Here is a 27,306-nt window from a genome sequence, read left to right on the forward strand (position 1 = left end):
TCTATACATGAGAAATTACAAGAAGTTCATAATTTTCCATGTATAGAAATTAATTATTTTTGGGGGGGGGGGGTAAAATCTTAAAGTAGAAGTCATCTTGGATTTGGGTAAACATAATAGATGCATTTTTATCTGACTTTTTAGTAAGTTTTTTGATTTCTTGAATCATTCTTTGGATCTCTTCTGAACCCCTTTCAATTTGCCTGTAACCAGATACTAACAATATGTCTATACAGTGCTAGATTGAAACATCTGTTAGCTCCAAAATGGAAACAGTACAGATGTATGAGTGTAAGGCTGAACAATATCCTAATAAAATTTAGAGCCTGAGTTTATGGTCATAAGTAAAAACATTAACATGGGTACACTATTTCCAGTTCATGAGTTGATACCCTTAGGCCACGTCCCCACATGCAAGCACGTGCTATTTGAGACACCACAAACCTCTTTGTAGTGCCTCAAACTGCACATGTTGAATGTTCACGCCCTGTGCTACAAATCTGTAGTATACCACACTATCATTGAGGGAAATCAGGCTGTCAGGCCTGGTCTTGATAAATCAATGCTGACTGTTTCCAATCATCTTATTCTCTTGGTGCTTAGAATTATTTATTTGCACCCTCCATGATCTTTCCAGGTACTGAGGTTGTATAGACCAGTGTGCAATTCCTCAGATCCTCCCCCTTTCCCTTCCCTTCCTTAAGGATGAGTTGTATATATGCCCTTTTCCACTCATCCCAGACCTAACCCAGCCTTTGTGAGCTTTTTAAGAACAGCTGGTGACTTTTAACAAAACAAGAAGCAGAACTTAGCCTATCCCTTCACTACTCAAGGATGCATCCTATTCAGCCCTGCTAACTTGATAATGTTCAGTTTTATCTAAGCAATCTAACCAGTTTCTTTGACTACCAATTACCAACATCACAAATAGGCTTTTGCACTAACTAGATACAATATTTGAGACACATATTTTTGGCCCAATATTGCCAGGTAGTGTACATCCCCCAAATATTGCATCTCATTTTGTTTCTCCAGAAAACTCATACTCCTCGATTTAAAAAAAACAAAACCCTCATCTTATCATATATAAAATGGTATTTGTGATATTGGTAATTACAAATAGGCTAAGGTAATATTAAGAGTCTGCTTTTCTGCTGCTCTTTCCTTTCATCCTTCTTTAAGGGAGATGGAATTAACGGGTATGAATGTTGACCTTGCAAACTTTATTATCTCAATGAAAGAACTAGTACCAGGGCTCCATACTTAACTATACCCCTTTTAACAAGAAGTAGCAATGAAAAGACTTTTTGGAAAGCTTGACAAGGAAGTTCAGAGAGACTTTTCTCAGTGATTCAGCTGGAGATACGGTAGTTAGTACATACTAATTCAGGCTCAAAATAGGGCATATGGGAGACTGTATTTCACCTTCAGGAATTTCATAACATGAATGTGTCTAGAATTCAACCTATGACCTTTTGCAACTACTGAAAATTTGTTCCTGAAGACACTCCCTTTGTGCCCTTTAGCTCAGTCTCATTAAAATTCTACAATATACTCATTTTGCTGCTTCTGCTCACATTCCCTGTTGAATTCCTCCATGCTTCTTCCTACATTGAATTAATGCACTTCTCCCTAGTTACAAATATATTAGTTAAATATTATAAATATCTTAGGAAACTAGAATTGCTCCCTCATGTTCCAGGCTAACTGGCACTGATAGTCAAGTATTTAGATGAGCTGGCTCCAATTCCTAAAGTAGGAAAACTTGTTGTACCTGCTGCTGTACATGAAGCATCTTGGAAAAACCCTTTCACATTAACATTTGAATATTTGCAGGTGTTAAGACTGCTAGGAAACCAGAAAAAAACAGTTTAAGTATTTTGTTTTGTTTAAGAAATTACAGCTTAAATATGGTTACTGAGTGACAAAATTAAAAAAGAAAAACAATATAGTTCACCCCCTGGCAAAGAAGGATTACTCCTTACAGTATAATCCTGGGTGCTTTCTTTGCTCTGAAAATGGAGACCATTGGAAAGATTCACATGGTACTTTAGCTACCTGAGAAGAAATCTAGCAGGTCTATTAGTTTTTTAACTTCAGCAGAAAACAACTCACACTGGCAAATGTTACCAATAGCTAACTAACACTAATCAGTCTAAAACAAAGTTTAGTCAAATACCAACACATTAACTCCCTAAGGGGTGGAGGGGTGGGGGAAGGAGGCAGTTTATCTCTATTTATACCATTGTTAATTTGCTCATTCCTGAAAGACAGGGTGAAATAATAGTACTCAAACAATATAATTACTCCATTAACTCAGAATTTGAAAACATACAGTTTTAGTATTTCACACGTCATTTTAGTATTAAAGGAAGTAGCACATGCTAATTTATAATTGTTTAAAATTAAGGAAGTGGCAAGGTCTCCATTTCTGGGCATAAATACTTTGTAGGCAGTGATACCTAGGTAAAGCTAGCAAAACAAGTAATTAGTACCATCACTCGCTTCAACTAATCCATTATTCTACAAAGTAGGTCTACTCATTTTTACCCAGCCCTCCTTTCAGTCAACTAATTTCTGACAAAAAGAAAATATCTCCATATGTTGAAGCAGAAAGGCAGGTGTTTAGAGATACCTCCATTTTTAAACATGCCCAGAGTCAGAAGATTTATGCCATTACATTCAGACATGCTTACTCCTGCCTAACTAAATCTTTTAAGTAAAGGAAGAGCTGTAATTTGTCAGAATTTTCCTGCCTAAAGCTCCTGTTTTTGGAGTTTGTATTTAAGGACATGAAACTGCATTTTTAAATAAAATGCAAAAAAGGCCAAAAGACAAAGCCTGGGCACCAGAAATCAAACTTGCCATAGAGTTCAAAGCAAATATATTAATATTTGTAAAACATCAAAACAAACTTAGAATTCTAATAATTTCATTACCAATAATGAACCCCATTTAATCTAATCTAATTTTCCACTTATTTCTTGAACTTTTTTATTTTTATTTTTTAAATATGCAGCCTATCACCAGGCAGATCTTCAAGTTCTATCCTGCAATTACCAACATCATAAATACCATTTTATGTATGACGAGATAAGGATTCCATTTTTTTAAAAATTACGAAGTATGAGTTTTCTGGAGAAACAAAATTAGATACAGTATTTGGGACACACACTACCTGTGACTGGGCTAGGAATCACCACCATGAAGCCATGTTCCACTCCCTCGCTTCTACTCCACATATGGAAAATGCCAAAAAATATAACAGTTACCATCTGGGATGTGCCCACAGCTTGCTTTTTTGTGCATACCATTTCTGAACCCATCAGTTGTTCCTCAAAACACAACTTCCCACCTACACTACTGTCCTCTCAGCTCTTCCAAATAAGTAGCCTGGTTTCTAGCTTCTGGGCTCAAAATCATGGAGAACTAGAAGCATTAGTAATGCTGTAACAGCAAGCAGCTACATGACCCCTTGTAATCTGGCATGCATAGACCAGGGGAGAGTGGGAGAGCCATGAGTGAGGGAGTGCAGCAACTTTTGAAGACTGCAACAAATGATGCATTTATGCTAGTATAATATGCAATGGTTCTTTATACCAATGTAATTTCATAAGGCTTTAGAGTAGACAGAGATGCAGTTCTTACCAAGTCTGCCATAAGTAGCTACTCATTTATAGCCCTTAAACTCCCCTGAACACCAGGTAGTAGAGAAGTGGGTAAAAAGTGTTTTTCCATTAAATAAACAGTTGCCACAGTATAGTTATTATAGTGACACGTCTGGTGTATTTTAAGCCTCCATTTTTCCTGGGGTTATTCCACATTATTCAAGTAAGTTATAGTACTATGGGACATGTCAGCTGCTTGCAAATGTTAAAAAAAACTGCCTTACCGGAAGCAACAGCCTATTACTTCGACTCAGCTCTGGAGTGACTGTACAGATCAGGCACTTCAGCAGGGCTTTTTGGCACTTTTAACTAAAGCTGCATCGATCATCTCTTAGACAAAAGCACCAAAAATGCCCCAGTGAAGTGCCCAAACTTGACATATGTTGGGTGAGCCGGGTCCAGCTAACACATGCTACTACCTCTTCTGGTTATGTGCTAGCCTTGGTATGGGAGCACACCCAATTTAAAGTAAAGTGCCATTTTGGTGGGGGTTTGTTGGTTTGGATCAGTTTGTTTTTTTAAACATTCGCAAGCAACAGTCACGTCTCTACTTTTCATTGTTATAGTGTAAACATGTTTCATATCCAAGTCCCAAGCTTATACCCCCTCAGTCCTTGGCTCCTCTAAATAAATCACTGGATCTCTGATGGATGGTTTGTGTGTGTGTGGATCCCTGGAGAGAAACAGCCAAGCAGCCAACAAACTTGTTCCAGGGACAAGAAAAAGCAGCATGACCTGAGGCTTTGGACAGAAAGTTGTCAACAGGCACTTTTGTTCCTACTTCTGTTCAGGAAAACTGAAAAGACCAATATTTTGAGCAACTAGTCACACTAAGAACATACCTGAACACTATGACTGATTTTTAAATCCCAGTTACACAATCCTGATAGAGCCCAAATTTCAGCTACCATCTAGCCAAAGAACAGATGTTTTGTACAATGGTTAGCCACGAAGGCTAAATTAGGTTATGTCCCAATAAGCCAGTCTAGATACACCTGTTTCACTGAAAGGATAGTCTAGATAACCAGAAATCTGATCATGCGTGGTACAGCTGCACTGCAATTTTCTCCACCCTATCTCAAGATGATTTCATGTTCCAGATATCACCTCTAGAAGTTATTTTTGTCTCCTCCCAGACCTGCATTGAGTGCTATACCAAGATTACTAAAGCTATTATGTCATTGGGCACCTTTCACAAAGGCCACTAATCCAGGGCATGTAGGCAAAACCGGGCCCCTAAATTGAAGCAGTGGGTTTTTAAAAACACCACTTCAATTTAGGGACTTTTAAACACACCAACTTACCTGCCTCTCCAGCAACAGGGAGGGGAGGGCGACTTGCTGGTGGGCAGAGCAGTCCCTGGGCTACGAGTGGGGGTGCTGGTGCTTCCCCGCACAGCAGCAGCGTGTCGTTTCCCACCCCCCCCGCCCCCAGGCATCCAGGCAGCACCTGGCTTGGGCGGTCTCAGGAGGCACCGGGCCCCTGTGCAGCTCAGGCAGGCAAGCAGGACAGGTAGGCAAGCAAGCTTGGGGGGTGGGGAGGAAGGAGATAAGATCACGCTTGCCACTTTTTTCCCCACCCCCTCTCTTGGGCAGAGCCTGCCTTCCCAGGCTCCTGCCTCCCTGCAGAGTCCCCGAGCTGCACGGAGCCCAGTACTTTGCTCCACGACTGGTAGGGCAGCAAACTAAAACTCCTCGGAGTAGTCTAAGTTTGCTGCACCTCAAGTCATTTAAGGCACATTATGCCACTAAATTTGCTACAGTGGCTGGAATTAATGAGCAATACGCCACTGAAGCATGCAAACACAGACACCATTAAAGTGGTGCAAAAGCATTTAGCCCGCTTTAAAGTGTCGTGCACACACACACACAATCTCGTTTAGTCTACACATGGCCCCAAATAGTGGCAGTCAATACAGCATAGCCTGGATTTGAAAGCCAAAAGACTTGCCATTCCAATTCCCTCAGCCACACATCCCCTGGATATAAAGTTTTATGAAGCTGGATGAGAAGATCTCTACTGTATAATTACTCAACCTGCAGTTTTTGTACAAAGGAGAAGCCAGCAATTATGAATACCATTTATGGATGCCATGAAATGAAAGCAATGCTAAATGATCCAAAAAAAAGACTAAAGAACATGGACAGAGTTGAAAACAGACTGAATGAAAGCAAAGAAATAATGGCATATTTTCCTCTTTGCATGAAAGGTACTAATTTCTACTTAAACAAGCCCATCAAGTTTCCTTGAGGGTAAAAAAAACAACAAAAAAACCAAAAAAACCCCACACATTCCTGAATAAGACATATTTGGTGAAGATTACTGCATACCTTCATCACTGTGCGTCAAAGCAGCAGCTATTGCTTCGTCCATTGTGCGTGTTGATTTTATCAACTAGGAATTAAAAACAAAGAATGTTAGTAAGGTGTAATCAAACTAAACAGAAGTAAGCTAGTAAATAGCAACAAAAACTATTAATTTACTGTTTTGGGGTTTTGTTTCTTAAACATGAACAGAAAGTTTTAAGAACACAAGAAATATGAAGTCATTAGCTAGGCTGACTACTGATGTCACTTTCCTTTTGAAGTGCTTAAAAATACTGCACCGAAACAAAGCTTTTAGAGACTATAACTATGACTTGCCCCTTACCCTGTATTTTACATGTACAAGCAATCAACATTTATGTTTATAATACAAAAAAAAGTAATACTTACCTTGTTACAATCCCATCAATGAAAGCTTAAAATTCAATTTAAATAGATGGTTCTTCCACACAATTAACTATTTTACTGTCATTTTGTGCTTAAGTCTTTCATACCAGTTGACTTCCTGGATCATGTCATATACTACTTTAGGAACTTAAGTATGCTTCTTCCTTAATCCTGGAAGCAGATTCTTGTCTCTTCTCTATCCTTCTTTTAGAAGTATCTTTAAGCGCAAACTAATTGACCATGCAGACTTCTGGCAAAGAGCTGCACTTACAAAGAAGTTGATGGTTACAAATATAATTTTAAAGAAGGGCCTCCACTTAGATTTTAAACAGGTAATGACAGTGAATCCAGCTCCACTGATATGCAGTGAAAACAGCAGCTCTCAGCTAACATGAGTACCAACAAATAGTTAAGGTATTTATTAAAGAAAATTTGCAGATATGACTGAATCAGAGAAGCAAGCAGATTTACAAGGCGAAAACTATTTAAAGACATTTTCCTGACTACTACTGCACTGTGTACTGCCCATTCTACCCTGAAGACTGATTCTAATAAAGGCATTGCAGGTTACCATTTTCCAGCCGGAATGTCTCATCTCCCCTGCAGTGAGGGAGGGATGGAGGGGGCAGGGGCTGAAGCAGGTGCTGCACAGCCGGCATGGTGCGAGGTGTGGGACAGAGCCATGGCTTGTCTGGGGGCTGTGGGGGGTAGCTCCCGCTGCTGCGCACATCCCAGGAGGGCATAGGGGCATGCCCCCACATCTGTGCGAGGCGGAGAGTGCGGCCTGGAGTTGGGGCTGGGCTGGGCTCTTCTCGGTGGGGGCTGGGCTCGGGACAGGCAACAGCGTTAGGAGGGGGGCTACAGAGAGGGCTGCAGCCACCCCAGATTTCACCACAACCTTCCCATACCCCCTCCCATAGCTGCCGCCACCTGCTCTGAGCCCAGCCCTGGCTCAACACCCTGCCTCCACCCAGGCACTAGGAAGAGAGTTAGGGCTGCACTCGTGCTGGGATGGGGGGTTGTGGGGAGGCTATGGCAAAATCTGGGGTGGCTGCAGCCCCCTACATAGCCCCCTCCCAGTGCTGCTGCCCACCTCAAACCCAGCCCCTGCTGAAAAGAGCCCAGTGCAGGCCAGCTCCCACACACAGCTGCAGCCCACCCACCCCGCCCCATGCAGATCCAGGGGCACACATCTCCCACTGTGCCTTTCTAGGATGCATGCAGCAGCAGGAGCTGCACCCCCCCCACCCGCAAATGAGCCACGGCTCAGTCCTGTGGCCCACTTGGCCACGTTTTGGCTGGGCAGCACCTGCCTCTGCGGCCCCCTCCCTCACCGCAGGGGACACTGATCTGCCCCCCCCACACTTCTTCCCTCCCCCCTCTCTTTTCATCACAGACTGGCCAGCTGCACACAGCTGTATTGGAAATCGTATCAGTATTGGCCAATATGCCTCCTTAAAAATTGGCCATCGGTATTGGTCCCCAAAATCTCTATTAGTGCACCCTTACTAGTAACAAGAGTTCAAGGTGAGCTTCTGCAGATATTCACAACATGGGGAACACACATACACAAATGAGATAACCAGTGGAGCGCTTTAAAAGAAAATAATTGTAGCACCGCTCTGCCTGGTCCACTTGGAAAGGCAGTGGCAGAGGCAGTGATTAGCTAGGTAAGTATAGCTCGGTCAGTACTGCTCAAGCTTCAGCCCCACAGGTGTGACCCTATGTGCTGCCCCATCTAGTATGAAGGGAACCCCCTGGGCCAAATGACAGGTTGAGCATCACTGAGCTAGATAATTTTCACAGATTTTTCATGAAGCACAAGATACCAAGAAACTCAGTTTGGTTGACTTAACTGACAGGGGTCAAAAAGAAAAAGTAGGTGCTGTAACATGGATCAAGGGACCCTGTTGTCTTAAGAGGAAAAGTGCACCAGGCAAAGGCCCTGCAGTCAGATGCAGACAGCAGAGAAAGGGGTAGCTACAGGAGAGTAAGCACCTAGGGGAAGCTAAAGAGAGGGCTACAAATAATGACTTGGGAGCTACCTGCATGGCAACAGGCCAACAGGCCAGAGTAGGAGGACAAATTGCAGCAGATGAGAGCAGGCTGCTGGCAGAGCTGAAGAGACACACCTGTGTCTGGTCAGAAAAGTACATGCTCAGGGTGGGGTATAAATCTTAGTTCCTAAGCCAAAGAATCAATCTGGCCTTGACTCCTGAAGGAGAGGAGCTCCTGTCAGCATGGGCTTCTATAGAGGAGAAGTCACAGATCTCGGAATGTACCCTGGAGGCTGGGAGTCAGCAAATAGGGATGGGATTTCATGGCAGTATAAAGACCCAAGGCAGGGTTTAAGTTTGAGTTAGAGACCAGTCATTTTTTTTTTTTTTAGTCATAAGTTTGGGAATGGCTACAGGGGGGAACGAGCTGAAGGCCAGAGCTGGTGGCCGTGGGGTGATAGACTCTGTGCTTCAAGCTCTGCAGGGGTCAGGGATCTATTGGGCGGAGGCTGTGAGACTGGGCAGCTCTTCAAGGACTAGGGGTTTAAGCTTAGTTGGCTAAATGAGAGACCAGAGGCCCAGTGAACAAGTATAGCCCTGCAAAGTCCAGGGGTGGAGTGGGTTAAGGAAACAGGAGCAAACGCAGGAGCTTCCAGTAAAGGGTGAAGTGGGAGATCCTGAAATAGTAGCCTAGAGCTCAGTTTGCAAAGGTAGAAGAAAGATTAGAATGGAAAAAAAAGCTTTGAGGCCAGTCTCAGACTTTATTTGTAGTGAAGAGGCATACAGTTGCCAGTGCACCTTATGTAGAATAGACCAATTAGCTGCGAAATAAAGTATCCAGATCTATATGTGCAATGGTATTAGGCTGCAGTAAACTAATTTACACCACAGTAAGATAGTACTGTTCCCGACAATATTATCTTAGGTCAGGGTAATTTACTACAATTAAACGCATGCACCGATGCTGACCGCAGGCATAAATTGTGCCTAGTCAACCCAGCCAGCCAGAGGCCAGACTCCTACTTGCTGCCTAGTCACATGGGTCCCTGCTTTCAGCACCCTTGTGCCTCAGCTAGCCCCCTTGTCACCCAATGCCACCACCCAGAGCCTGGGGCTGAACAGCCCTGGTGTAAACTACTCTGCTTCAGCTCAGATTGCTGCTGTCCTGGGCACATACATAGGCTCTGGACCTGGGAGTAGTTTACTCCAGCTCAAACTGCTCCAGAGTTTATTGCTCCAAATTAATTGCATGTGTAGACCCAATGACTGTTAAACATGAGTTACTTTATCTCCTTTAAATGGGGCAAAAACATTTAGTCACTGCTAGAATATACAGGGTTAAGCAGGATTCAACATCTGCTCTCTGTTTAGGAAACTAATTTGGCCTGGCTCATGTGTGCTAACACCTACACAACACCCACAATAAAAAACTTTAAAAGTAGGATTTAAGATTCTCATAGCTAAGTTTTTGATTACCAGAAATGGTTGATAAGCTCCTGCTAGTAAGAATTACAAATTCTTTTCCTTACATGGAAGGAACAGACATTGCTTAAAAAAAAAAAAGTAGGAAAACCATTAATTACTTGGAGTAATTCCTGGTCATTTCTTTGTGGAAAGAGTTCCTTCAGTGTTTGGAGCTTAGCATCTATGATGTCTTCCTCCTCCATGTTTTGCGATTGGTCCATACCATTTGCATATGTCAAATTAGGAACTTCATCTTGAGGCTGCTCATCATCAGACTGTTCAGAACTACCACACATGGGAAAAAGAGAGAGAGAGAGAGAGAGATTGTTAAAAGAGTTGTTTTTGGAACCCATTTTTCACCACAATAATCAGCAAAAAAAAAGATATAGCAAGACAATTTATATTAGTAATACGTGAACAGTTACATTTCTTTCAAAGAGGTTAGACTGCTTAAACAAGCAAAACCACAACACTACAGGAAGTACAGCTTAGCACCACACTTTTTCCTTTCTTAAAAGAAGAAAAGACTTTTTAAGGTCATCTTTGTATATTATAAAGCAGATAAAAAGCCCCAGTACAAATCCAATTTCTTTCTTTTCAAGTCATTTTTGTGATTTCAGTACTATTCATGGCCAGATTTTAATTCTGTCCAGGACACATCTTACATGTTATCCTGTACTCAAAACAAAATAAAACAGCTGCAGTTCTCAGAAGCTTAACTTGACAATGCCAGTAAACTCATTTCTAATTGCGAAGGGGAAGAAAAATCTAGGGAAAATCTATTACAGTAAAAGCTCCATTACCTGGCACTGTACAAGCCAGCATGTTCCATTAACCACCACGCCAGCTTGTAAGGTAAAGTGAAACTGGAAATGCTCACCGTGGCACTTCTGGTTTCTCTGAGCCCCCACAGCCTGGAGCATAGCAGGGTGCGTGGAGCCTGCCACGCTGACCCTCAGGGCCCGCGGGAGTGTTGGCGATGGTGCAGGAGGGGTGGTGATGCTCCAGATCCAGCAGGAGAAGTGGTGGCCCAAACAGGCAAAGATGCCTGTTCGGGCCTCTCAATTAACCAACGCATTTTGTTATCTGGCACGCCCCATTCCCCATGGGTGGCAGATGACAAAGCTTTCACTGTACCTATCTACTGCAACATTTATTAACCTTTTCCGCCTCATGGCACACTTACCTAAATAAAAAAGCACCATGGCACACTGAACATGGAGTGGGGGTAGAGAAGTGGTGCATGGCCAGCCAGACACCAACCGGGGCGGTGGGGGGCGGCCTGACCAGCCGCACAGCATTTTGGGCCGGAGCCATGCTCCCTAGTCTGTGCGTGTCTGCAGTACAATTGGACGTGCCTGATGGCACACCAGTGTGCTGTGACACACTGGTTGGGAAACGCTGATCTACTGTGTTTGTTACACAGTCATTAAGACATCACTTGTATTAGTACTCTGGCTAGACACCGTCAGCCCATTGTTACAAAACCAGAACTGGATTAAGCCATTGTCAATTCTGAATTTCAGGCTCAAAAGGTCTAATTATTACTAAATTTGTCCCAGAGATAAAAAAGGGCATATGGACAGGGGACCAAATCTATATTCAAAATATGAACAACAACACAAAGTTTTATTTGCAACTTTTTAATAGGCAGCAAAACTTCAAAACTAGGGATATAAATATTGTGGATAAAATGATCTCTTTAACCTCTTCTAATTATATTGGTTAAACATCTAACTAATACACAACAGCTCGGATAGAGCTGCTGCCGGAAGCTGCTCCCAGACAATACAGCCCAAGTGAGTCCCTGGGCTGGAAGGGAGGCAGCACCTGTGAAGGAGCAGCTAATTGCTTAATTGACAAGTCATTAGGCAACTTGATGTCTTCCTCTTTAACCTCATAGGTAGGAATCTCAGGACTCTGTACTGGTAGTGCTCAGCGCAATGGCTTCTTTAATTTTGAAGTTTCTCTCATGCTAAATAATAACTGGTAAGATAACCAGTTGCCACTGGGCTTACGGGTTAAACAATCATTTAACCTTTCACATTCCTAATTAAAACAAAGTTAAGTACTGGATTCACAGGGACATTATTATAAGCTACATATCTACAGAACAGAACAGGACCATTTTTTATTTATTAGTACTAGCACAAGACTCCTCTCTCATTATCTTGTTCAGCTAAATAGCTTAATTTTTGCTCACTGTACTTCAGTTAAAGTAGCTATATGGATATATTATTTTAAACAAGATACCACTAGGAAAATAACTTTATTTGGCCAAGGAACAGTTTTTCCAGGTACACTTTCAAACAAGTATTATTTTTAACAGGTTTCTGGACCATCCACCCATGACTAAAAGTGTTTGTCCATAAAAATATTTAGATTTCTGTAAAATTTATAGATAGTTGGGCAACCCTGCTCCTCCCGCTGCTGCCCACCAAGACCTCTGGGTGTTTCTGGAAACTCCTGAGGTCTTCTGTGGTACAAGAGGGGGGATTCCTCCTTGCTTGCTTGCATAAGGGAAGGGGTAGGGGGCCAAGGAAGGGTAGGCCTAACAAGCAAGGAGCTTGTGCCAAGCACAGGGAGAAGGGCTTGGGGTGTCCCTGTTCTGTACTCATGTTCCCCCCTCCCTCCAGTCCACCTTGTGGGGTGGGCCTGTCCCCGAGCACTCCACCAACATCCTCCAGACTCCTGTAGCAGCAACAGGGAGGGAGAGATCACTTTCTCTGCTGATACAGTAGGTCTATATTTAGTGATACAGGCAGTCCTTGACTTACAACCTTTATAAATTAACACCCTGTTTCAACATTCTGACATCAGTTTTGACTTTACAACACTATATCTGATGCAATGTCACACCAGCAAACAAATCTGCTGCAACACTCATCTCCCTGGAGAACATCTGTCCAAACTTCTTTGGACACTTTCTTTAAGAAAGCAGACAAGACTCCAGAAAAACCTGCAGCCAAGACTCCTGAGAAGACTGCAGCCAAGAGCCCTTCAAAAAATCCAGCTAAGTCACCTCAAAGAAGTCCTTCCAGATCCATATGATTGCTATTTACAATATAATGCATTAATGTAGCTATATTACTCATCTATAATTGATTGAGTACAAAATTCTGTGGTATTTTTGGTGAAAATAGGGTATCAGGCCTTGGTTCAGGAACCAATCCCCTACTTACAACATTATTTCTTATGAGAAAATTGGTTCTGAGTTGCAACGTTTCGATTTAAGACGCCATTTTCAGGAACCAATTGTGTCATTGGTTTTTAAAATGGTGCTATTGGGTTAGTTGATTTTTTTTTGGTTTTTTAAGTCCCTGGCTTCTGGGGACATAGGTGAGGGGATTAATGTCATCTTGTGCTTATGAACTACACAAATAACATGTCTTTTTGTGCTTTGTACATCCTTTATATTATGTAAAAAAGTCAATAAAAGTTTAGCTGTCTGTAAAAGGTCTGCAAATTATCAGTAAAATATTATATATTTTTGGTTGGCAATCCTGTTTATGACCCAGGTTTGGTTGGTCCTCAAGCACCCCACATTTCATTACTCTTCACCCCCTACAATCCTACAACTGGCTGCTCTGGCATACAGCCAGAACTCTACTGCTCTAGTGCCCCTTTTGTTGGCACTTTTTAAAAATCAGTAAGCTCTCCTGCACTGCTTGTTCAATAAAGGCTACCTTTCTCCCAGCTGTGTAATCATTCTGTACTCAAGCATGCTTTCATCTGCGTTTCATCAGGCTATTGAAAATTTGTTGAACTTATGCTCAGGACAAAAAGGAAAAGCAGAGAAGCAAAAACTCCCCAGCCACAGGTCTCCTGCTCCTAACCCCTTTGCCCCCAGGACCACAAGGCTTAGGTGTAAGTAAGTATTCCCCTGGACCTCAGCTCGTTGGCATTCACTCTTACCACATTATTGGAGCTACAGTGATTCATGCAATTGTGAAGCAGGTCCTATTCAGTGACATTTTTAATTGTTCTGTTTCTACACGTGCTGCTTTTCTTTTGTTTAAAAAAAAAAAAAAAGAGCGATTCTAGCTATATGCGGGTTTCATTGGGAATAACCAGAAAATACCAAGAGAGAGATTAATTAATCTCCCCCTGCCCCAAATAAACTATCTACCTTGTGTATAATTAATGTTTAGAGAGAGAGCAGAGCACATCCACAACACATGGCATTCTGGATGGTACTGCAAATTTGTAACAAAAATAAAAAAGCCTTTGCAGCCTCAGTGAGAGGTCTGTTTATGCCTATAAGCAAGATACGAGTATCCCAAGCAGCATTTAAACTTGGTGAACCTACAGAATATAGTTATCTTAAATTAACACCAACCCATTAAGTGTTTGGGTTTCCTAAATATATTCCAGGTTTAGCAGACAGTGGCAATTATAAGTAACCAATGAATGAACAAACAAAGGTTTTTAAAATGGTGTTTCATACATCTTTGCCACACTGTAACTGAAAAGCTGAAACATTAAGCCTCAGGCTGAGCTTTTGGGTAAGTTCCAGCAAAAAAAATAGTTAAACAATTTCAAAGAACAAGCATTAAATTAATGAACACATTTTCCCCATTACACATTTTTTTACGACTGTTTTGCTAAAAAGCTTACTGCCTCTGCACACTGAAGCAAGGAAAGTTTGCCTGGTTTCTGTAAAAGTCCACGCAAATTAGCCTAAGTTATTTCATTATGACAAATACTTATTTGCATATGCTGAATCAAGATAAGTCAGTATTTGGCAGCTAATCCCATAGAAAAGGGGTTCTCAAACTGTGAGTCACAATCCCTTGCAGAGTTGCAAGCAACTTAAAAGGGGGTACAAACTTCCCAGACGGAAGGCACAACAGTGCGGGGAAGCAGTGGCGTGGAGTGGTGGTGGTAGCTGCCATGTGCGAGCTCCCCGTCTCCCGCCACCACCATCCAGCACTCAGGGTCGAGGTAGCACAAAGTTTGAGAACCCCTGCTAAAGAAGGCTAGAGATATTAATGAAGACTCTCCTTGTATTTACTGATGGCAAGAACTGCCAATACACTGAATACTCAAACTGTGTCTCTGCTATTAGTTTATCTTGTACTCTCATTGTTCCCTTGCTGTACGCCAGACAGAATAGAGAAGAATACAGCCTCACTCCAATGGAGGGAAAAGAAACAAAGGAGAGGTAAAATTGCAGAAGAATGAGGGAAGAAGCCTGGGTTACAAGAGAATTAAAAAGCAACAGCTCAGGGAGGGAATGATAGGAGACAGTTCTTTGTAATGACAAAAATTCCAATAATGAAAATGACGAAACAGGAAGAATGCAGAAGATGTAGCTTCCTTTGCTATCAATTCTGATTGCTTTCCAGAGCACAACCTGCCCCGTGCACTGAAGGAGGTAGCTGTCCTACGGGAACATGCAGTATGCAATCATGGAATGCCAGACTACCATGACGTATATGCCCATGGGAGCAAATTACGGTTGCCCAGGCAGTCTTTAATTTTAACATTTCCTAACTTTAGAATGCTTGTTTTGACAACTTCAGCAATATTTGTTTAACATCTTTTTTTTTTGGTTTGAATTTTCTGCCATATAAATACATAGGCTTTCTCTTCCTCCTGCCCCCCACAACCAAAGTCCCTTCCCCTCACTCCACCACTCCCCATATGACCTTCTGTTTGGCGTCTTTATGGTCACCTACATTAGCAGGACTGGAACCTACAGACCTTACCACAGCTCTTTCCTCTCAACCTCATGGAACCATTGGTAGCTAGGATAGTTTTCACATTATTTTGTTTTGTTAAAAGTCAAGTGATTTATAAGTCAAGAACCGTTGTTTTTCAAAATCAGATATATACCACCACAAGTGACGTGCAGGCTTGGAACCTTTGGTGCTGCACCTGACCTCTGTGCTACTGGAGTTTAACATTATTAAATAGAACAGAGAAGTCTAACCCCTATTCCAGGGGGATGGAGAAAATGGGTTACGCACCCTTCTGCTGTTCTCGTCCCCAATCCCGTTACCACATACATCCATTAGCTGCTACTCTCCTTTCTGCTCTAGTCTAAGATTTTTGCTTTTACCACTCTTATTATTCCCGTCTCTGCTCCTGCCATTTTCAGCTCCTGGCTCTCCATCAGCCTACATGTTCAAGCTCCCTCACTGCCATTTTGAAGCACGGGGATACTAGTACATGAGATGTTGCAGCGCTTTAGAACAGGTCAAGGAGCCGCTCTAATTAAAGCACCTCCCACCCCCAGAGCACATGTAAGAGTGCCCTATATGTTGAAGTAATACCTCTCTTCCTATGAATTGTGCTCCCTTAAGGTCAGAGAAACCGAGAAGGATCATACGTTTTGAAGATTTAAAAGTTATAATAAAGAAGTAATATAAGTTGATGTGGTCACCACTTCTGCATTACAGAAGAAAGTGATTCCTTTCACTAAAAACAGAATGAAAGGAAGCAAACTAAAGCAACCTCTAACACACAAATATTTCAGCTAACCTTTAAAAAAAAAAAAAAATCAAGATGTGTTTGTCTCTTCCATTTGGTGGTATTTGAAATCACTGAATATTTATCAAAATGGCACTTACCAGAATCCTCAAAACCCATGTATTCTGGGATTTCTCCAGTGAACCATGTAGTACACAAAAAAGATAACTCTTTTAAAAGCTGAAGCTTTTTGAGCTGAAAACCCAACAACAGTGGAAGACATTAGAAACACCATGGTATTTAGAGAGCAAACATGAAATGAACATCTTAAATAGACATGTAAAAAAAAATCATAGGCTTACAACCATGTATGAATATTACACAAGACTGGAATTCTGAATACTTACATCACAATAACATCCCTCTGAAGAACATTATCACGTTTTGTAGTAGAGCAATTTTGTGATTCCTGATCTTCACTGTCAGAGGATACGTCAATGTATTGTAAATTTCTGCGATTTTTGAAATGTGAGAGCTTTGTTGTCTTTTCTACTTCGGGGGTTTCTGGGACACTCGAATCTTCTGCATAAGCCATGGAAAGAGAAGAAGAACAAATATGAAATATAAATTCAAATGTTTAATCTTAATAAGTGCATCAACACAAGTCACAATCTCTCAGTGAAAAAAAAGTGAAAATTAAAAAAAAAATAAAACCTATATCTTTTGTTGAAATGAACAATTCAAATTCATATTGCAGTTGATCAAGTCCTGACATTAGAATGGCAAAGTATTTAAGCTAAAACACCTGACTAACCTGAACTTTGATTTTCTCCAATTCATGATTCCAGGTTACTTCACATGAATAATTACTTGGAACTAGACTCAACACCATAATGACAATTAAGTTGTGTCCATATGGATACACATGAAGCAATCCAGTTTAAATGCAGTTTGAACCCAAAACAAAGATGTATGGAATGGCTGGAATTGTTCAAGAGTATACCTGGAAAATCAAGTATTATTCTGAAATGGTTCATTGTGAGCCAATTCAGTGTTGTGTATGGCTCTAACCATTCTACAACCTGAATCTAGTTGATCAGTTCCAGACTTCACTGCTCCTCACCCCCCCAGCACTGCTGCAACTGGCACTCTGATATATGGTCAGCACTCTACTGTCCCTTTCTCTTTCGTTGGCACTTTTAAACACCAATGAGCTCCTTTGTACTTCTTGTTCATTACACCTACCTTTCTAACAACCAGCTGTGTCCCCACTCTTACTGAACCACAACCCCATATCATGTACCCAACAAGCCCTGGGAACCAAAAACCAGGGGTCCAAGCATTTCTCTCCCATGAACCTACACTTAGGCAAGCACACTGCAAACTACAGGCAACTGCAGATTATTCATGTTTACTGAACTAAAGTTTAGGAGAGAAGGGAAAGCAGGAAAGTGAAAAGGCCCCCCAAGTTACCCATCCCTGGGACCACAAAGCATAGGTGCAAGTACTCCTTCCACCCTCCCCAACTAGTTTATTGACAGGCATCCTGGGCTGAGTGCTCACTCCCACCACTCTCTGGTGTCAAAGCCACAGCATTTCAATGCCTTAAGTGTGCCCTACATGAAACAACAGGGCAGTGTATGTGTTGACACCTCTAGCCCAAAGCAATTGCGACTCAGTCCTCAGTCAGTGACATTTGAGAGAGGGGTCAGAGGGATTCTAGGTGAACTGTTTGGGGACCTATTGGTGATGTTTGCTAGATATTTAAGCTGGCAAACACATAGAAATAACTGGAAATGGGGAAGAAAGACACAGCTCAGCTGTGGGAGTGAAGAGGAAGTCAAAATGTATTCAGTGTAGTGGCTCAGCATGACTTGAGGAAAAAAAAAGAAGAAAAGAGTTGGTGCTTAAGGAGGGCTGAGCACAATGGGCACTACCATATACGTTATTCAGATAGGCTGCACAAACCTATCTTTGTGGTGGGTTTCCATCACCAAGTTTGCCCAATGTGGGTCATGTGTTTTAGTCATGCTCAGTGTTGGCTACATTTAATCAACTTCATAACTGGTTTCCATTATTGAGCAGGTGTTGCTTTTGGCAACAGTTTAATGACAGGCAATGTTTCCTTGTACACAAATGGGGGTTGCATAAAATGGGGATATCAGTGAGGCATAAGATCCATCAGCTGCTTTCAGGTCTGCAAAAAGGCAAAGCACCAGTAGATATTAGAGTGTAGAAGATCTGGAAGCCTCTAACAAGTAAATTCTGATATGCTAGGACAAATTAAATCATTACAGAACCCAAGCCAAATACCCCCTGTCCCCCGTGTCTGGGCACCAGGGGTACTTAAACTTAAAAAGGTTGAAACCCCCTGCACTACATGATATATCTGTTTGCCCATCTCTACCTGAAAACACCTTCTATGGGAGTCCACAGTAGAGTGTAAGTAGAGGCAGTCCTCAGACTTATCACACAACTGGTTCCTGAAAACAGCATCTTGTGTCGAAACGTTGCAATTCAGAACCAATTTTCCCATAGGAAACAATGTTATAAATGTGGGATTGGTTCTTGAACCAAAGCTCAATACCCTATTTTCACCAAAAATACCACAGAATTTTGTATTCAATCAATTATTGATGAGCAATATAGCTACATTAATGTACTATATTGTAAACAGCAATCATATTGATTTGGAAGGACTTCTTTGAGGTGACTTTGCTTGACTTTTTGAAGGGCTCTTGGCTGTAGTCTTCTCAGGAGTCTTGTCTGCTTTCTTAAAGTGTCCAAAGAAGTTTGGACAGATGTTCTCCAAGGAGATGAGTGACACAGCAAACTTGTTTGCTGGTGTTGCATCATGTTGGATCAAGCGTTGTAAAGTCAAAACTGACATCATAAAATTGAAACAGGGTGTCAATTTATAAATGCTGTAAGTGTGAAGTGTTGTAACTTGAAACATTGTTAAGTCCAGGACTGCCTATACAGGAGTATAGAGAAGAACCCCAAGGCATGCCATTGAACATTTTTAATAGGTTTGCGTAGAAAGCAGTCATCAAGATGATTTCAACGATGTCCCTTTAGCAAAGCCAAAATAAAACCAAAATGTGACCTGCAGCTGGGAATGGCAGTTAATGTTTTCAATAGCTAGAGAGGGAAAGAAAAAGCCTAAACAAGAGTAGCATCAGCAAAATTCATCATAATGAGAGAGGTAGTCTATAAAGGAAGAAAATCAGGAAAGAGAAGCCTTCTCCTATGCTACCACAGTAGATATCATACTATTTCCTACAGCATATCCTCGACATCTAGACATGCCAGTTTTGATAACAACTCTTTGGGCTAAGTAACAAAAATACTGAATGTTCTTTAATACCGAAGGAGGCTTTGAAGGCTTCCCCCCAGCATGGGGGGAAAACCCCCATACCTTATATTCACATACAAGAAATTCTCACTAAATACATTGCCTATCCTTAAACTGCTTCCAAAAACAGCTTGTGTTCAGTAATGAAAATCAACTATGAAGTTGATTAAATGCAGCCAACACTGAGCATAACTAAAACATGTGGCCCACATAGGTTTCCATCAGCAAGTCTGCCCAACCACAAGCATAGGTTTGTGCAGCCCATCTGAACAAGGTATATGATAGCGGATTGGACTCTATGATCTTTCAAGGTCCCTTCCAGCCCTTAATTTCTATGAGTCTATGATTTTTCCATGATAATGCCCATTGCACTCCGTTCCCCTCAGCACCAACTCTTTCAAGCCATGGTGAACCACTACACTGAATACATTTGGTCTTTCTCTTGACTTCACATCCACAACTGAGCTGTGCCTTTCTTTCTAATTTTGAACGATTCCCGTTTCTTCACCAGCTTTAAGGGTCTGGAAAACATCACCAAATGAGGCCTCACAGTTTATCCAGAATCCCTGCTGACCTGTGTCTCAACTTGTCACATGTGATTAGTGTGGCCCAACACTTCATGAGGTGGACCAGGTTCCTGTGGACCTCACCTGCATATAAAATGTTGTAGGATCTCAGGACTTGACCAGAACAGCCCGTTCCAATCACAGATGGAGGGAGGGCGGTGGTGGTGGGGGGATAATTAGCACATGGACCCTTGGTGCGGGGGGGAGGGTACTGCAGAGTGCTGAGCAGAGGGGTCACTGTGGCTTGAAATGGTTGACTCTGCTTGGGCCTAGCCCAATGAACTGCATAACAAAACATGAGCCTTTTGGCTTTGGACTAGTATCGTACATAGTTTGTGCTATAGGTAAGGATGTACGAGACTGTTGCTTAAAAGTGTGTTTGTGGAGTACCTGTGTTAAAACTTCCAGCAGTTTCAAGAAAGATAAAATGCACTCATTCTGGATAAACCAAGTTTCTGGATATCTGTAATAATTTCCTTTATGGAAATTAATAAAAATACCTGTATTTCAAGGTCAGTGTTTTTCAAATTTGCCCCTCACTTACATGTAAAAGGGGGAGGTGGAGAGGGGTAAGGGGGTAGAGGACAACAGGGCTACCTGAACCCCCTCCCCCTCAGGTTTATTTTTCCTGCTATAATCAATGGGAGTGGGACAAATTCAAGGGAAACCTTCAATAATTAGATTCTATACCTGGAAAATTATTTAAAAAAAAAAACAAACAAACTATAAACTTTCCAATATATAGTATCGAATTATTGGAGGGTTTGCATTATATTCTGGATCATCTTATATTTGATTAAATATGGTAGTTTTAAAGCAACCAAAGACAAGGTAGCATTTTATTTCTTCATTCAGCAACATCTCTTTTGAAACTACGTAATGTAGAGAAAAAACACCTGGGATGCCAAAGGGATGGTTACTGTTCTGAATACCTTATGTAAAATACCTTCTTAAAAGAATTAAGGTGATATAATTCCTGTTCTTTTAGAAGTCTTGAAATCAAATGGAAAGGAGGCCTATATCCCTTGTAAACGGAATTTTTTCTACACCTCCACCTATCCCACTTATAAAACTTTGTAACAGGAACAAGGTGCATTATACCCATAACAAAAGAGGTCCTTTCCCAGATATTTAGAACAAGTTACAGTAATTTAAATGGCTATTACTACACCAACAGTTAATTATTCCAGGAAGCTTGTCATGATTAAAGGAACAGAGGTGATTTAAAGCAGCTGCTGTTAGGTAACCTGTAGTCGGAAGGCTTACAAGTTTGTCTCAGGCTAACGGTAACTCTCAAAACTTCTTCACTTAGTCATAAGCCAACAGAAACTGACTATTACTTTTCGCCTGTCAAAAAACAGGGGTAACAAGAGGTCTCTCCTCTTGGTACATCTCCTTAGAAGTTAAGGACAAAACTGCTATTATGCATACCAACAGAAACATTGTCTATAATTATTTATCAAAAAATACCCAAGTACCAGGTAAGATACAGGATGTGCTGGAACTTCAGTTTGAAGCGTGTTCATATTTTAAAAATACATTCATCATAACATTCCTGGGAGAAATGCTTGAGGACTGCTAAGCAGTGGTTTTCAACCTTTTGTTATTTATGGACTCCCAAGAGATTTCAAATGGCGGTGCCAAACCCTTTGTATTTTAAGTGTGTGTTAAGCGAATTTTTAAGGTATTCACAGAACTTCCCCCCCTGCCCGCAACTACTCAGTTGGTCTAATAAAAGATATCACATCCATGTAACCAAAGAACCTTGCCTGTCTAAGGGGTATAGGTTGTCTAAGGTATTCATATACTGCTGATTGATCAGTTATCTTTTGCAGATGCATTAGACACAGTTCTATGGATCCCATCACAGGTTGAAAACCACTGTGCTAGAGAATTCAAAACATTTCTTAAAGAGCTCACATTCAAATAATTGACTACAGACTAACAGAACAACTTTTAAACACTCAAAGACTGTTACATACTACAGTTTATATTTCAGAAACACCAAGATGGCCCAGTCAGGGATCTCATATGCTAGATGCTTTGTAAATGTACGCATTGAACATAGCACCTGCCCTGCTCTAACAATGCACACAGAACATGGAAGACTGAGTCCACATAGGGCAAAGTAAGAATGTGAAGGAATGTCTTTCACACCTCAAGTGACCAACCACAAATTATTAGCTACTGTGGGATGTTTTTTAACAGAAGTTTTCTCAAAAAGAAAAGCCGTATTCGACCTCTTCCCTGGAAGTTAGCACCCACTTTGAAAACTAAATTCCAACCAGTTAAGAATTTCTGTTAAGTCACTTAACACTATCATTTTCAAAGGCTTAACTTTAGCTTCTAATAGTCTGAAAACAAACTAAACAAAATTACTGTAAACTTATTTTTGTAAAGATGCTGAAAGCCTAAATAGGAGTGCACTGATAAGAGATTTGTTTTGGGCAGATACCAATGGCTGATTTTTAGAAAGCCATATAGGTCAATAGTGATATGATATACAGCCAGGCAGCATGCAGTGGCGTCCAGCTGGTAAAGTCTGTTGTGGGGGAAGGGACATGGGGGAAAGGAAGGGGCATGGGGGACGCAGATTGAGTTCCTCAAGATGAGGGAGGGAGTGGGGCTGGGGCAGGCTCTGCACAGTCAGGGCTAGGTGGAGCAAGCACAGGATGGAGCTATGAGTGACTCATCTGAGGGGGTGGGGTGGGGGTCTCCCACTGCTGCATGCACCCCAGGAGGACATGGGCAGCATGTGTCCTTGATCTGTGCATGGAGTGAGGGTGGGCAGCTGCTGCTGCAGGCTGGGGCCAGGGCTGTACCAGGCTCTTCCTGGTGGGGGGCTGGGCTGCACTTAGTGAGGGTGGTGCTGGAAGGGAGTCTATGGGGGAGGAGGCTATAGCCACTCCAAAGTTTGCCATAGCCCCCCTCCCAATGCCACCACTGCACAGCCCAGCCTCCTTGCCGGGAACAGCCCTATGCAGGCCTGCCCCCAGCACACAGCAGCAGCCCGCCCTCGCTGCGCAAGCAGACTGGGGGCACATACCCCCCCATGCCCTCTTGGGGTGCATGTAGTGGCAGGAGCCACCATCCCTTCTCCACATCCCCCTTCCAAGCCACTTGTGGCTCCATCCTGCACCTTTCCTAGCTGTGCAGCACCTGTCCCTGCCCCAGCCCCACTGCCTCCCTCATCAATGGGGCCTTGATCTGCACCCCCCCCCCCTCAGACTTACCAACTGGACCCAGCTGAACTCCACACTGCTGGGCTGTGTTCTTGGCTGCCTGCATGCTGCACAGGAGCTGCACACATGCATGGGACATCTACTGGCAACATTAAATCAGCCACACCAGCAAAAAACATAACTTGCCAATACTGGTAATTTTCTTTATAATCAATGTTGATCCAATATGGGACCGATGTATAGGTACACCTCTACTAAACAGTTTCACCCTGTTAAGAATAATAAGATAACAAGGACCCAAAGAAATAGGAAAAGTAGATTAGGAAGTAGAAAGCGTATATGTGCTGTTCAACATCTTTATCAATGATTTAGATGAGGATGTGTAAAGCATGCTGGCCAAGTCTGCAGACAATACAAAGTTATGGGGAAACATGGTCATGCTAGGGGATAGGATGGGGATCCAAAAGGACCTGGACAAGCTGGAAAGGTGGGTGGAGCAAAACCAGATGAAGCACTCTGCATTCATTCTTACTGAACTACATCTGGGGAGAAGCAACCAGTGACATGAATATAGGTTAGAAGGTGATATCCTGGCCACCAAAATGGCTGAAAGGGACCTCAAGATTATGGCTGATTACAGGATGAACATGAGCCACCAGTATGACGCTGTAGTCAACAGAGCTAACAGCACACTGGGGTGCATTAGCTGATGCACTGCAAACAGAGCTAAGAAGTGATACTTCCCCTCCACTTGGCGTTGGTCAGACCCCAGCTAGAGTACTGTGTCCAGTTTTGGGCACTGCATTTCAAAAACGACATGGATAATCTTGAAAGAGTCCAGAGAAGGGCCACAAGAATGATTAAGGGGTTGGAGGACAAATCTTATGAAGAAAGACTAAGGGATCTGGAACTGTTCAGACTGAGGGGGGACTTGGTGGCCATTTATAAGTATGTAAAGGGGTACATATCAGGATGTTGGAGAAAAACTGTTCACTAGGGTGTCCCAGGGAAGGACAAGGAGCGATGGCCATAAACTGCTAGAAGATGGTTTTAGATTGGAAGGAAGAACTTCTTTACAGTAAGGGTGACCACAATGTGGAACAGGCTTTCCAAGGACATGGTGCAGTCCCCAACTTTGGAAGTCTTCAGAGAAAACTGGACAGACACCTTGCTGGGATCATTTGATCTCAGCAGTACTCCTGCCCAGAGCAGGGGGGTTGTACTTGATGATCTTCTGAGGTCCCTTCCAGCCCTTAATTTCTATGACTCTAAGAATACACCTGAAAAACTTTCATTATTGGTAAGTAATTTCTTCCTTATTCAAGTGCTTGCCCATGTGCAACTTTCCAGGTGTCAGCAATCCCAAAGCACTACCTATTTCACTTGGAAGCAGGCCTGGAGTCCTAGAACATTAGCAGGGACCTGTTTGCCAAATGTAGCATCAGTGCTGGTAGGAGCAGGTAGTGCATTCTAAAGTGCATATACAGATACTCATGAATACCTTGCAGACATCAGGTATGGAGAGCTTACTTCAAGAAACCACTGAAGTTACTCAGACAATACTAGAATGAGCACCAACTACTGAAGGCATAATAAAATGGCCAGCCTTACAGCAGAATACAATAGTCAGATATTCATAGAATCATAGAACATTAGGGTTGGAAGGGACCTTAGGAGGTCAAGCCTAACCCCCTGCTCAAAGCATGACCATTCTTAACTAGATTACATTCCAGCCAGGGCTTTGTCAAGCTGGGCCTTAATGTTATACAAATAGACTTTTTGCCTATTGCTTTTAATCTTATGTATTTTCTTGAGTTTTGCATTGCCTTAAGAAACTCCATTTTGTATTGCTCTGTAGGCTTGACTTAAGTGCTTGACCTTTGTATGCTGTATGCGTGAGAGAATGGGTGACAGCGTGTCTGTAGAAAAGGAAAACATCAGCTGGAGACCAGCTGAAGAATGCAGACAGATACAAGACCAAGACAAGAAGAATCCACCCCAGAACAGTGACAGAAAAATGGCAATCGACTTTCAAGAAAGAACACAGTGATAACACAGCAAAAGCCCAGAGGACTGGGTGAACTGAAAAGGCTATACAAGATGGGGCAAGACATTGATTTTGGGTCTTGTTCTGCATGTCATCCTGGAGCAGTGGTTCATCTGACGAGATGGATTGGCAGGAGCCCAGCTCCTACTTGTGATCAACTTGGCGGGCCACTAAGATGATCCGAGCATGAATGGGGAGCAATGTTTGTTAAGTGCTTAATCAATAAACACGGCATCTTGCCTTAGCCTCCCTCATAAGGTCTTGCTCATGATTTGAACAACTGGCAATTTGGGTAACATTAAAAACCTTCAAGGATGGAGATTCCACCACCTCTCTAGGTAACCTGTTCCAGTGCTTCACAACCCTCCTAGCGAGTAAGTTCTTTCTAGTATCCAATCTAAACCTCCCTTGCTGCATTTTGAGACCACTGCTCCTCATTCTGTTATCTGTCACAACTGAGAACAGTCTAGCTCCATCCTCTTTGGAACCACCCTTAAGATAGTTAGAGGCTTCCATCAAGTCTCCCCCTCAGCCTTCTCTTCTGCAGGCTCAATAAACCCAATTCCCTCAGCTGCTCCTCACAAGTCCCCAGCCACCAAACCATTTTTGTTGCTCTCCACTGAGCTCTCTCTAACTTGTTGACATCCTTTCTATAGTGGGGGGCCCAAAACTAGACACAGGACTCCAGATGTGGCCTTACCAGTGCAGAATAAAGTGGAATAATTACTTCCCTCAATCTGCTGGTGACTCTCCTACTAACGCAGCCCTGTTAGACTTCTTGGCAGCAAGGACACACTGCTGACTCACATCCAGTTTATTGTCCACTGTAACATTTAGGTTCTTTTCTACAGAACTGCTGCTTAGCCAGTCAGTCCCCAGGCTGTAGCGGTGCAGGGGATTCTTCCATCCCAATGCAGGACTTTGCACTTGTCCTTATTGAACTTCATGAGATTTCTTTGGGTCCAATCTTAAAATTTGTCAAGTCCTCTCTGAATCCTAGCCCTACCCTCCAGCACATCTATTCCCCCACCCAGCTTAATGTCATCTGCAAACCTGCAGAGAGTGTACTCCATCCCATTTTCCAGATGACTGATAAAGATATTGAATAAAACTGTCCCCATGATAGACACCTGGGGCACACCCCTTGGTACTGACAGCCAACTAGACATCAAAGCCACTGACTACTACCCTTTAAATCTGACAAAACAGCTAGTTCCTTTCCACCTTCAACTGGACAGTGTGTCAAAAAATCAATGCACCTTCAGTTGTTTTGTCTAAGTAAACAAACAGTAGAGGGTTGTTTTTTTTCCTGAAAGCCAGCCCTATGCAGTTAGGAAGACAGCATTCCTTTTCCAGTCAAGTGCTTGTAATTATGCCACAAGTTTCAAAGAGTAAAAAACTCTGACAAAAAACACCAGCAGATTGATCTGCTCACTAAGGTGAAATTTAGTGACAACCATGGGCAGAAACATAGGATGAGGCTAAAATGAGACCTTGCCATGGTTAAAAAAGCTAGGCTAGTGGGAAACTCATCAATACTTGCTTCTCATTGCTCTTCCTGCCAAGATTAAAGCCATCAAGAAAGCCATCTTCAGACATGAAATACTTTGCTATGTGTTCACACTGCAGTCCCACCTGGGATGGAAGAACTAGGTTTAGATCTCACAAGATAACAGGATCTTTCAGATTGTTCAGGTTTTTCTGGAATTTAATGACTGCTGGATGGGAGATGAATGACCAATCTTATACCAGATGAAAGTAGGCCTTAATGGCAACAGGGACACCTGGGCTGAGGGAAAAGTCACCAGGATTCAGCTCTAGCAGGTGACCTATCACCTGGACAAGGGAGAAGAGATTAATGTCATATATCCTGACTTCAAAAAAGCTTTTGATCTGGTATCC

General features: G+C 42.3%; 1 protein-coding gene across 3 annotated transcripts in view; it reads right to left on the bottom strand.

Annotated features, from left to right (window-relative positions):
• SMARCAD1 (SWI/SNF-related, matrix-associated actin-dependent regulator of chromatin, subfamily a, containing DEAD/H box 1) overlaps positions 1–27,306 on the bottom strand; it is an 80,018-nt gene that overhangs the window by 46,366 nt on the left and 6,346 nt on the right. For all 3 annotated transcript variants that reach the window (XM_019553190.1, XM_019553191.1, XM_019553189.1), the window contains exons 3-5: positions 16,662–16,836; positions 9,960–10,125; positions 5,999–6,062 (exon numbers count right to left, since the gene is read on the bottom strand). In XM_019553190.1, coding sequence (XP_019408735.1) covers positions 5,999–6,062; positions 9,960–10,125; positions 16,662–16,836 — 405 coding nt within the window. The remainder of the gene's footprint in view (positions 1–5,998; positions 6,063–9,959; positions 10,126–16,661; positions 16,837–27,306) is intronic.

Source organism: Crocodylus porosus, unplaced genomic scaffold (genome assembly GCF_001723895.1).
Source record: "Crocodylus porosus isolate Cpor-Errol unplaced genomic scaffold, CroPor_comp1, whole genome shotgun sequence".
NCBI lineage: Eukaryota > Metazoa > Chordata > Crocodylia > Crocodylidae > Crocodylus > Crocodylus porosus.